General features: G+C 34.1%; 1 protein-coding gene across 1 annotated transcript; it reads left to right on the top strand.

Annotated features, from left to right (window-relative positions):
* Positions 1-539: 539 nt before the first annotated feature.
* Positions 540-3,069, top strand: LOC111882718 (probable envelope ADP,ATP carrier protein, chloroplastic). Its single transcript, XM_023879083.3, has 10 exons — positions 540-969; positions 1,312-1,368; positions 1,436-1,498; positions 1,604-1,660; positions 1,757-1,840; positions 1,950-2,018; positions 2,096-2,208; positions 2,289-2,458; positions 2,528-2,606; positions 2,688-3,069. The coding sequence occupies exons 1-10, from the start codon at positions 613-615 to the stop codon at positions 2,809-2,811; spliced, it is 1,173 nt and encodes a 390-aa protein (XP_023734851.1). The 5' UTR covers positions 540-612; the 3' UTR covers positions 2,812-3,069.
* The last annotated feature ends 9,632 nt before the right edge of the window (positions 3,070-12,701 follow it).

The raw sequence follows: 12,701 nt of genomic DNA, 5'->3' as shown, positions 1-12,701 counted from the left end.
TTTTCGCTTTTAATTTTCAATGAAAATTTTAGAAAACACGTTTGATTGAAACCAGAGGAATTTTCATTTTCATTTGCCATCTTAGAAATTTGGAAAACTTTGGAAAACTATAAAAATCAATTTTCTAATTTACATACAATTTGGAAAACTAAAATTTTTCATTTTCTTGGAAAATTTTGGAAAATTGAATGAACCAAACGCGTTTCCAAAATTTCCGTTTTTCTGTAAAATTTTCCACAACCAAACGCACTCTTAATTTTTCGTAAAAAATTTAGAAAAATAAACAAACTAAACGTGTTTTTAAATTTTTTTTTTCCTTGAAATTTTTTTCCAAAAAACGGCTCATTTTTCCAAAACTAAGGGCTCTCTAAGATTCCTTAAATCCTTTTAAACGATCTAAATAAATTAAGCATGGAATTTAATTATATTTTAATAGATTACTGATTAATTTTGTTTTTTAATTTTAACTTAGCGTCAAGAATTTGGCGCTATGCCTGGAGGCAACTAACGAACCTTGGCTATAAAGAAGCAATTTCAATTTCAATTTGTCGCTGGGGTTTTACCTTATCTTCTTCACACACCATTACACAAAAACCATAATTCTCTCTTTCAATGTCAAAACCCCAAAATTTTCAACACAAGAACCACCCAAAGTTAAATTGGAAGGAAATTCCTGGACTCCAACCTCTACCATGTGACCCTAACGACCTCCTTCAATGGCCTAAACATGGTGGCGGAGGCGGTGGCCGTCGACGTTCACGTGGCGGAGGCGGTGGTGGTTTTGCTAGCGTCTCAATGATGGAGAAGACGTTAGAGTTCGAACCTACCGCTGCACAGCTCTTTAAACACCCCCTGGCTATCGTCGCTTTGGTGCCTAAAGACGCCGCCGTGTTTGCCGCCGGTGCTGTCTCCGGTGCTGCTGCGAAAACAGTCACTGCGCCTCTTGACCGGATTAAACTCATAATGCAGGTGAGATTTTTCATTTTTTTCGACCTAGTTTCGAAATTTCAATAGTATTGTAGCAGTTTTGACTAAATTGCAGTCGCTGATTGGTGACAATTAATAATTATACTTATTAAATTGTTCGTGGTGACGATGATGACAATTTCCCTAACACGACTTTCTTCTATAGTTAAATAACTTAGTTATTCCTTTTGCTAGAAGACAACTAGTAAAGAAGCAAATTAATTGATGCTCTGTTACCAAATTCGCCATGAAAGTAAAATTGGGGCATGGAGACTTTCAATTTAGACCTAAATATGGAAATTAACAATTTTAGCTTTTCACCATTTGCTAATATATTATTTGCAGACTCATGGTCTAAGAGTTGGGCAAGAAAGTGCAAAGAAAGCAATTGGATTTATACAGGTATGTTTAATTATATATTTATCTTACATGTTGTATCATTATATGATGTTTAAAAAATGAATTGCAGGCTTTTGTAGCTGTAGGGAAGCAAGAAGGCATAAAAGGGTATTGGAAGGGTAACTTTGCTCAGGTGCTTATTTCTGTTATATTTCACATTGAATTGTTTATATTGTCACAAGTTTTATAAACCTTTTGTTTAATTTTAATTGGTTCTTATTAAAATTTAAAATCAAAGGTAGCACGTGTCCTTCCTTATAGTGCAGTCCAACTATTCGCGTATGACACATACAAGGTATATAAAAAATTCAGTTATTTTATCCATTTTGATATCTACATTCACAAATAAAAATAAAATAATTATTCATTTCAATTAAATCTAAATGTGCAGAAATTATTCCGAGGAACAGATGGTGAACTTTCTATTATTGGAAGATTAGCTGCAGGTGCTTGTGCTGGAATGACTTCAACTTTAGTAAGATTAAAACCATTTTTTTTTATACTCAAGTTCTTGTACTTTCAAACTGTTTCTTATTTATTATAGAATTGTACTTTTAATTGTTAACATTGGATATTTGTGTCAGGTGACGTATCCGTTAGATGTCCTTAGATTACGTTTGGCAGTTGATCCCGGATATCAAACTATGACAGATGTAAGATCGATGGATATATCATATAATATAATTTACTTGTGCCAAGTTTTTGAAGTTGGGTATTATCGTAATTTCAGGTTTTTGTAAAGATGCTAAAAGAGGAAGGAGTTGGATCGTTCTATCGGGGTCTTGGACCTTCCCTTATCGGAATAGCACCATACGTTGCAGTCAACTTTTGCGTCTTTGACTTGTGAGCTTCTCATTCTGTTCTGTTCTGTCCTGTCCTGTCCTGTTCTATACTGTAAATGTAAATGTATTTGATGATGTCAGGGTAAAGAAGTCATTGCCAGAAAAGTTTCGAAACAAGGCTGAAGCATCGATAATGACGGCTTTCATGGCAGCTACCATTGCTACACTTACATGCTACCCATTGGATACTATTAGAAGACAAATGCAAATGAGGGGTACACCTTACAAGAATATATTAGATGCGTGTTCAGGTATTATATTTTTTTTACAAGATTATATTTTTTGTTGACGTGGCGTTGATGTGGATATTATTTGTTTAGGCATTATCGCTCGTGATGGTGTAGTTGGATTATACCGGGGTTTTGTTCCCAATGCTTTGAAGACTTTACCAAACAGCAGGTTGACTTAATAAAAATATGGATTTATTAGTTTTCTGTTGTTTAAAAAAATAATGTGTTAATATTTTCTTACATGTTTCAGCATTAAGCTCACTACATTTGATGCAATGAAGCGCGTGATCTCAGCAAGTGAGAAGGAATTTCAAAGAATCTTGGAAGAGAACCGCAACGAACAAAAACAAAGCACCAATGATTCCACATTATAGATTTGTTAATTCGATTTTATGAGGTATTTGTTAATTGATTATCACGGAATTTATTAAATAGTTTTTGCTTATCAACAATTATCATATGATTTTGTTGAGATTGGTTCATGTCCACAACCTTCCTCAATTTTGTATTATTAAGAGGTTTTTGTAGTTATTTGATTATTACAAAAAAGAAGTTTGGTAAACTATGTGCAAGTCAAATATCTCAATTTTGTCATTGTTGAAATATTTAAAGAGTAGCTAACTTTCTTTTCATGTGATGATGTTCACAAGAGCTGCCTTATGTGCCCCATTATAAAAAATAAGGTTAATGATATTTATAGCCACAAGTATTGCCATTTTGTTATTTAAATCCCTAATTGTTTAATCGTCGAGAAAAAAAAAGAACTAAAGTTATTAAGCTTTTACCAAAATTTAAGTAAAACTTAAGATTTTCCAAAAATGTGTGAGATGAGCCTACAAAATCACAAAACGACATTTCGAAGAAAAAAAATCTAGATCTCCCATCCCAAGTTTGACCTGCGAAAATGCATGTTTTTTCAATGTCAAAAACTTTGTAACTTTTAGTCCCTTGAGTGTGACACCCGGTTTTTCGTAACATGTATTATTTTATGAAATATAGATATTATGAAAGGGATAAGTGAGATAAATCCTAGAAAGGGTTAATTTTAGAAATGTTAATTATTAAAATATTATTGAAGAATTTTGTAGTTCGTGTGACGAGGATTTCCGTGGATATAAAGTTTGCTGAAAACAGAGTCCGTATAAGAGAGCTTTGGTTATTTGAAGTTGAGATAAAACTAGGATGCTATTATGAGAAAGTCAACAGAAGTCAAGTCAAAGGTCAAAATTTGACTACCACGATGTGAAACATGATTGTCACGACATGACATTGGACTCTCACGATGTGAGAAATTAGTTCTCACTATGCGTGGCAGGACCATGTCTAGATACTGTTCACGATGTGAGCTTCTAATTCTCACGACATGAGAGCTTGCAGAGTATAAAAAAGAGTGTTTTTAGTGTCATTTAGAAGGTTCTAGTGCATGTAAGCGAAGCGCTGCCGGGATTCGGTTGAGGGAGATCGTATAAAGTGATTTGTGCTGATATACGGGAGATATGAAGCTCGCGAAGGTATAGTTTAACCCATTATTATGTAATTGTTTTATACATCATTATTGTTGGGATTGGATATATTTGAGTATATGTTATCTATATATACTCGTATCTGTGATATGGTGTTGTTACGGACCTGTTGGTGAGATTTATAAGTAAATCGCACGGTAAGATAATTAGTTGGGACTATCAGGGTTATAAACCCAAATATACTAAATGTCCCGATATGGTAGATTTCGTTATTGGCTCATGAGGTTAAGCCTAGTATTGATATATTATTGTACTTAATGAGTTTGGTGACAAATAGTCACAGGGTGTAGTTAAGGGTAAATTATAATAGGTTATAAGGAACTTGGAAATTGTTGGTTAGGTACCGGTATGTGACAGACGGGAAGGCTATACAGGCTAAGGGCTAAAGTAGTATGTCAACCAAGTGATCAGTTGAGTAACACTACTCTAACATCCGTTGTTCTTGGTACCTGTATATTTTGGTACATGTGTATTGGTGATTATTATGACATTATATGGTACTTCAGGATGGTATAATTATTTAAATATGTTATCTCAGATTAGAGATATAGTATTTGATTAGCTAATTGGTTATAATAAAATATTCATATATTGGTTTATATTTATCTCGGTTTGGAGATTGTATCATTTGACAGGTTTGGGTTAGTGTTTTACTATGCATGGGATTATTATGCAAAAAGGTTTTTGTTAGATCTCTTAGGAGCTATTGTGAATATATTTTCCTGATGGATTATTTGTTATTTGGATTATGTGTTTAAGTTATTGTAGTTCTTATTCACTAAGCCATGAGGCTTACGTTGTTTGTTTGTGAATGTTTTGCATGTTAAAGATTGTAGCGCCCGACTTGATCATGTGCTTGTTGTCAGCACGATCCTTGTGATAGCTTCTTGTGCTCCAGTGTGCTAGTGTATACCAAAATGTTTTGTAAAATTTTTATAATTATGGAATGTATTTTGGGGTATACGTGGTGTGAAAAATTTGGGCGTTACATTGAGGGTAACCTAAAAATACACCAGACCTCCCCCTTATTTCAAACTTATCTCCTTTGATTTCATTACTTTTAAAGTAAACTAAACAACCAAAGATTCTTATGCACTCATAGTATGGTTTTTGTTGAAAAATAATTTTCATAAGGAGTCTTATTTCCTATAACCTTGGAAGGCACCTATTGATAATATAAGCAACAGTTAAAACATACTCACCCCAAAATATTTTTGGAAAATTAGCTTTGAACTTGAGAGAACGCGGGGTCTCTAGAAGATGCATATGCTTCCGCTCAACAATTCCATTTTGTTGTTGGGTGTGAGGGCATGTGTCACAACTAGGAATTCTATACCTTGTAACAACAACAATGATAACATTTGTGAACAAAAAATGTGAAAGCATGTATGATGCTTATTCAATAACAACAAAAATTCCATCAAACACCCTATACAAACTTTCAAATAGTCAACGAAAGATTGGAAACCCTAAAAATCCCAGTTTAAATCTATTTTGGACTAGGAATTCCTTATTGGGCCTAATGGGCCAATATGTTTCTAATTTGACTATTTTGGGCTTATAACTCTTAAATGAGCTCTAATTGGACCCACTTTCATTTATTTTAACATTTTGGGCCATAATGGGCCTAGAATGAAATAAAATACCCCAATGGGCCATAACAAATCTAATTAACCTAAATGGGCCATAAAATACATTCCTTTTGACAAATTGGGTCGTAAGCCATCAAAGGAGCCCAATGGGCCGAAAAATAATTATTGGGCCTCATAAATTCGAACCAAGGGAAGGATTTGGACCAAGCCACTTCATCCTTTCTCCTAGCACAATTTTCTGCCCATGTTAGTGTTAAAAAAAAGGAAATGGATAATAAACTCTAACCTTGCCACCTCAATTTTATTTAAAGGTTAACCAAGCTTAATATACCACATACAACAAGGAAAATCCCATGTTTCCATGCACCCTCCTCACACCTCTCCTCTCTTTTTCTTTTTCGACCGAGAACAAGAGGAAAACACACACACCTCACAAATTCTCTCTAAACACTCTAGATACTACATCAAAAGTTTCGAGATCTAGGGCATTTCAAGGAAGTTCTTCTAAAATCATCATTCTAGGTAAATTAAAGCTTAGATCCATGGTTTAGCTTCTTGAAATTGTTATAAATATCCTTCTAACTCATGAAAGTTCATAATAATTCTTCTTAGAACCCATCTAAGCCAAAGTCTTCTCAAAAAGCTTTCTAGGGCCGAAAATAGCATCAAACTTCTTCCCTTTCTTCTTCAAATCAAATCAACAAGCACAGGTGAGTTCATACCCCTCTATTTTCGGTTTTCATATGTTTTATGGGGGAGAATACAAGTAAAATGTGTAGATCTATGTGTATGTGTATGCTATGTGTGATTTCATGTGTTTATATGGTAAATATGTAACAAAAAGAATGGAAATCTCGAGATGTATGGATCTAAGAGGAAGATAAATATGATCTAAGACATATTACACTAAACAAGTTAAGAAAAATTATCCTCTAAGATTAAAACAAATATATTGCAACATAAAACTCATTTTTGGGCTATAATTGTCAAACAAACCAAAGTTGAGTGGAAAAATTGTCATTTACGGTTTTCTTAAGGACTAAAATGAATCAAAACAGTAAAAATAAAGGTTTATATGAATATCATACACTTAAAGGGGCTACAAATGTAAATTGTAGCTTAATGGGCCAATTTTTGGGCTTTTCGGCCCATTAAGCCAAAAATTGCAAAAAGTGTGATTTTCAAGGGATTGAAATGATATATTTCTCAAAACAGGGGGTAAAAAGGGTAAACAAAACTATTTCAGGGGTTTAAAATGATTTCTTTTCAAACAAGGATAAAAAATGTGAACTTTTGGATTTTAGGCCAAAATTGTAAAAGTTGCGAAAAGTTTGGGTTTAAACTGAAAATCTCTTTACTGGAGGGGCTGAATTTGATAAAAGTAAATTTTGAGCTAAAATCATCACTTAAACAAAGTCAATGGGTCAAAAATGACAAGAAATTGGTTTTAGGGCCTAAAATGTTTTTTTATATATAAGGGACAAAAATTGTCATTTTTATTAAAGAAGGGCTGAAAAGGTCAAACCAATATTTTGAGTCAATTATTATATTATTAAGATATTTGGATCAAAAATACCAAACTACAACTTATGAAAAATGGAAAGATGAATATACATAAATTTCCAAATATCGTTATAAACGACCGACCGGTCTCGTACCGATACAAACTTAATAACTGTTCAATCAAACATACCGACAACTAAATTATACCTTAAACAAGTAAATATTCAAAGCGTTGGGCTTGAAAGTCTCCAATCATGCTTATTGGGCCTTCGTGACCCATTAACATAACTTTTGGGCCCAATGATAAAAGTAAATGTTTATTGGGCCTCCAGTGACCCAGTTACATACTTAAGGGACCCTCAATGGCTTTTATGCGCTATTGGGCCTCAGTGACCCATTAACATTGCTAGTAAGGTCTAAATAAATCATATGCAAAATAGACCAACGCGTCCGTCGCATATTCGACAGCCTTGCATAACAAACGTGATTAATAGGATCTCGTGGTCCCCCTCTTCTCCTCTGTTGGGCTCACCATCAATTCAAGTAATCAAATACAGGTCGATAATCAATAGTAAACAAATTCAGTTGGGATTTAGTGATTAATAACGGGTGGCACCAACGTGTGTCGGTCATAGTCTGTAGTTATAATCAAAGTCTCCTGGAGGGAGAGCGAGAGTTTGTGTATAGATCTATACGGGGGTGACTCCCCCACACCTCAGCTGTTCGCTACAGTTAGACTCGGCCAGTCTAGAGTGACAAAAACTTAAGATCAATTCCGACGTTCACCAGAGTGCCAAGACAGACGAACTAGTCATTATCATGCATGGTTATAACGAATTACATAAGTAAATCCAATACTAATCGAGTAATCAAGGCAAATCAAAATCATTCATTGTGATGGAATAGCAATTCGAACAGTTATATGATATTTTGTTATCGGAAAACATCAGGTTTTCCGGGGAAGATCAACATTTTTCACTGGTACTTTTAATATAAAGCTTTTCAATTATACACGTTTTGAAATCATAATGCATATATTTACGGATCTTCACACTTTTATATAAACAATAGTCTTTTCAGAAAATATCGGATTTTCTGGGTTGTTTTCTTACAAACTACACAAAACATTTTCATATCAAACCTGCTTATGAACTCACCAACATTCCATATGTTGACTGTTTTCAAAATAACTTGTATTCTTAGGTAACAGGTAAGCTGAAGAGTAGTACCAAGTATATTAGGGTGTTGTGCTTTTGAAAACTATCAAACAATTTATGTTATGGTTGTAATGTTAAAATAATGTACTTGATGTGAACAATGTCATGGATTTGTAATGTTAAAATAATGTACTTGATGTGAACAATGTCAGTTGTAATATATTGATGCATGGTGATGTTTATGTTATGATTCATGTATATTCATTGTGATGATATTCAATTTAAGTCACGCGAGCCCTCGGACGTTTCCGCCATCTGGTTCGGGGGTGTGACTGTTGGATTAGTGTCTAAGTCCATAACTATTTTGGTATGTACTTGACCCGATGGTGCATGGTCCTTTTGGGTTGCCTTCACCAAAGCAACTTGATAGGATGAATTATGGAGAGAAATGATTAAATATGATTTATTAATATATTATGGGAATAATATATTAAAGGAGAAATCATATTGTTTAATTAATGTTAGTCAAGAATTAATTAGTAATTAGTTTTGTGACTAAAAGAGATTAATTAAACTTAAGGGACTGGAATTGTAATTATAAGATAATTGCAATTTGGGCCATGGATTGTCTTAAATCAAGAGGTGGACAAATTCTTATGGGAAGCCCATAAGGAAATCGTCCAAGGGCTTGATTAAAGGGCTCCATGGGTTGCTTAGGGCTTAAGCAACCAAATTAGGGTTTCCTTGTTAGATAACCCTAATAGCCTCACTATATAAAGACCCCTTATGCCTCAAAAACGTGGATAAGCAACCTTCTAGGGTTTCACACGTTTTTGGGCAGCCTCTAACCTCTCTCCTCTTCATCCTTTTGCTTATGGTGTTTGTGAGCCATTAGAGGAGTGACACTTGTGACTCTAAGCCTTCCAAAGTCAATTCAAGGAGGAATTGGGATTGTTATTGCTACATAACAATCAAGGTAATATCTTAAACCTAATTATATGTTAATATTGATTTCCATATGCGAGAATGAGGGTTTATAGTCTTGGATTCAAAGCATGTACAATAGAGAAACCTAGATCCAAGCATTAGGGTTTGTATGAGCACATAGGATGTCTTATGACCAAAACCCATCAGTGGTATCAGAGCCTTGATTGGTTTCTATTGTATTGATGCTTGTTGTAACTAAAAAATTCGAATTTTTGCATTCTGGAGGCTGGACTCGCCGAGTCCATGGCTGAACTCGCCGAGTCCAAGGTGACTCGACGAGTCCAAGCCTGACTCGACGAGTCAACTCGTCAGATGAGGATAATCTCGGGATTTCTTGCTGTTTTTGCTTTGGGATAGTTACCTTATCATGTTAGATCAATATTAATCCGATTATATGATATATTTGACTATAATTCTGATCTAATAGAAGATATTTATCAATTAATAATATAATTGTTTCCTTATGTGATAATTGTTTAATTATTTTGACTTAACTGGTAAATTGTTTTGCAAGAAATCATTAAACAAATCAAATATGGATAATTATGTGATTAAATGTTAATTTGAATTATTTGTTATTTGATCCTTGTTGCTATGAAAAGTTTCATATTTTGCCCTTTAGGTTTTATAGTTTAAATTTGAACCCAAAAGTTTTGTTGTTTTGAAATTTAAATAGTTGAAACCCTAATGTTTTGAAAAAGGTTTCAAAACTTGCCCTCAAGTTTTGGAATTTAAATTTTGATTAATTGTTTAATTTTGATGTATATTTAAATTCTAAACCCTAATGTGTTGAAATGTTTCAAAACTTGCTTTCAAGTTTTGGAATTTAAAAGTTGATTAAAAGTTTAATTAGGAATCTTAAATTCTAAAACTCTAGTATAGTTTTGAAAAAGTTCAAATCACACCCTTATGGTTTATTAATTAATTAAGGTGTATAATTAATAGAGATTTAATAAATCCATAAAAGTTTAGGTTTACAATTTAATTGAATTAAAAGTATAATTGTTAAATTAGACCACCTAATATTTTAAAAGTATAAAATACACCTTATACTATATATATAACATTAAAAGTCTAACATTATATATATGTATGAGTAAAAGTCAGTCTTACCGTTAGTAGGCCTCATTCATGAAGCTAGTCTATAAGGGGTGTTTAAGGAAATTGCCTGTAAAATGGCGATTGAATGGGTATCCACTCTTACCCACCGCACTCTTGACCAGTGGAGGGTCGTTAGCCGAACGGGTAGGATAGGACGAAACCTTCCATTATAAGTATAATGAAGTATCAAAGTAACTAAATGTTTTCATAAAATTCCCAATCTTAGTTACTTAGGCAAAAGTGAATTGATGCAATTCCATGAAATTACACTTTGTGCCCTTGCGAAGACGTTAGTGGAGCGTGTGTGGTTAACCGGCACACTAAATGGGTCTAAGCAAAGGTAGCAAAGGGTGACTCAATGTTTGTCATAGTTCGGTGGAGCGTGTGTGGTTTACCGGCACATCGAATAGGTGACCGTAACATGTGAGGGCACCATGTAAGTTTGCATGGTTATTCACACCCGCTTTGTGATCCTCGGCATCCCAGTCACAAACAAGAGGGGCATATCGAGATATAAACATGCCATTGAAAGTTCAATGTATCTCAAAGGATCTAGGAGTTTTCATAGATTTAAAACTTAAATTTCTTTTTCGTTTTTTCATGGTGGAAATTAGTGAATCGTCATTCACTTACCTTCAAATATTCTGCAACTAGATTACGACATCCCTTTTCTAGGTTGTAGCGTATTATGTTGGGTCCTAGCCTTGGAATTTGATTTGGGTGATCTACCAAGGACTCAATCTATCAACTAACTTGAATTCATTTTTCTCCCGTTTTGTAGATGTCAAAGTTCGACAACTATGGTCTTCTCAAATCCCGTGGAACATGCATTCCACATGAAGATGATATTCCACGATTCGATCGAGGAACAAGAGATCATGCTTCACTTCCTCCTCCTCCTCCAATTATTCTCCCTAACCCACAAGTTCAAAGGCTTGAAAAGTTCAAGATCACTCAAGCCCTTTTGGCAAGTAAACATAAAGAAGGAAAGTCTGTGTGTGCACACGTCCTAGGGATGAAGTCACACATTGATAAGTTAAGAATGTTGGGATCCGTTGTCTGTGAGGAAATGGCTGTTGATTGGGTTCTTCAGTCACTTCCTAACTCATATAGTGAGTTCGTAAGAGAGTACTATATGATGAACTACGACGTGACCCTTATAGATCTCACCTATATGCTTATTGCTGCTGAATCTGCAATGATTTGGCGCAATAGAAAAGCAAAGTTGATTGGTGAATCTGCCTTCGAGACCTCTATGGATATAGACAATGGCAACGAAAGACATGCTATGATCGAAAAGTTTGATCATAAGAGAAAGGCGATGTCTGAAGTAGTTGCATGTCCTGTCCCAAAAGAGTCGATTTGCTTTTATTGCCAAGAGAAGGGGCATTGGAGACGAAGCTGCCCCATTTACCTAAGAGATCTAAGAGATGGGAGAGTCGAAACGTATGGCTCTAATATAGGTAAAATCCATTTACTAACTCTTTTAAGCTTATATTCTAGATTCTTAATACATAATGTAATAAGATTGCAATTGATGTTTTGTAGAATCGAAGAAAAGAAAGGGAGCTTAAGGGAAGAAGTGAGCAAAATCTAACCGTAAAGGAATGGATTTCGATCGCATTTCTCGAAGATTAGATTCTTGAGCTACTACTTAGAGTTAGAATTAGATTGCTAAGAAAGATGTATTAGCATAAGTTTTCAAATGAGTTGCATTGTAAGGACAAAATTTTTTCCGCAATAAAATGAATTTTGATTTTAAATTTTATTTATTTATCCTTACAATGGCGTGTATGAAAAATTGATGTTAAAATGGTTCTATTATTAGCAATAATGGATTTGGTTCTTATTATGTTATTTATGGAAAGTCGAGAAATTACCAAATAGGGAGAGTTTCTCATCGCCCAAGTTTCAATTGGACAGAAACTTGGAATCATGCAACGTGGATGCACGATGAATGAGAAATTTCGTATTTGGAAATTAGACTAATTCATTGACAAAGTGTCAAGTGAAGGACTAGGAGATCGAGTACACAAAGTTGTGTGATCAAAGTCCACCATAAGAGTAACGAGATATTCATCATGATTTACTAAAGGTTTAGTAAATATGATTATACTTATAAGATTAGGTGTAATTCTGAATTGATTGAAAAGGTTTAAATCAATAGTAGAACGAATAACAAGAATCAAGTAGGCAGAAAGATAAAAGTTTCTCCATTCTAAGAAGAAGGGAGAGTACCTTTTATGCTTTATGATAGGTCTTAATGATTAAGAACCATATCTCAATTGATCCTCTAAGTGAGTCTTGGTACAATTGTATGTCCAAGAAGAGGAATCAAAGATTGAAGAAATGGTCAAATCAAGAAGTCAATCATACTTCGTTCCAAAACAAGTCTTAGAGT

Source organism: Lactuca sativa, chromosome 9 (genome assembly GCF_002870075.4).
Source record: "Lactuca sativa cultivar Salinas chromosome 9, Lsat_Salinas_v11, whole genome shotgun sequence".
NCBI classification, from domain to species: domain Eukaryota; kingdom Viridiplantae; phylum Streptophyta; class Magnoliopsida; order Asterales; family Asteraceae; genus Lactuca; species Lactuca sativa.
Note: the sequence above shows the minus strand (reverse complement) of the source record. Positions and strands in the feature narration are given on the sequence as shown.

What these genes read in the sequence shown, in the direction of transcription:
- LOC111882718 (XM_023879083.3), top strand. Translation starts at nt 613, where the DNA reads ATGTCAAAACCCCAAAATTTTCAACACAAGAACCACCCAAAGTTAAAT. An exon ending in GATATCAAACTATGACAGAT is followed by an intron (nt 2,019 to 2,095) that starts GTAAGATCGATG and finishes TCGTAATTTCAG; the next exon opens with GTTTTTGTAAAGATGCTAAA. An exon ending in TATATTAGATGCGTGTTCAG is followed by an intron (nt 2,459 to 2,527) that starts GTATTATATTTT and finishes TTATTTGTTTAG; the next exon opens with GCATTATCGCTCGTGATGGT.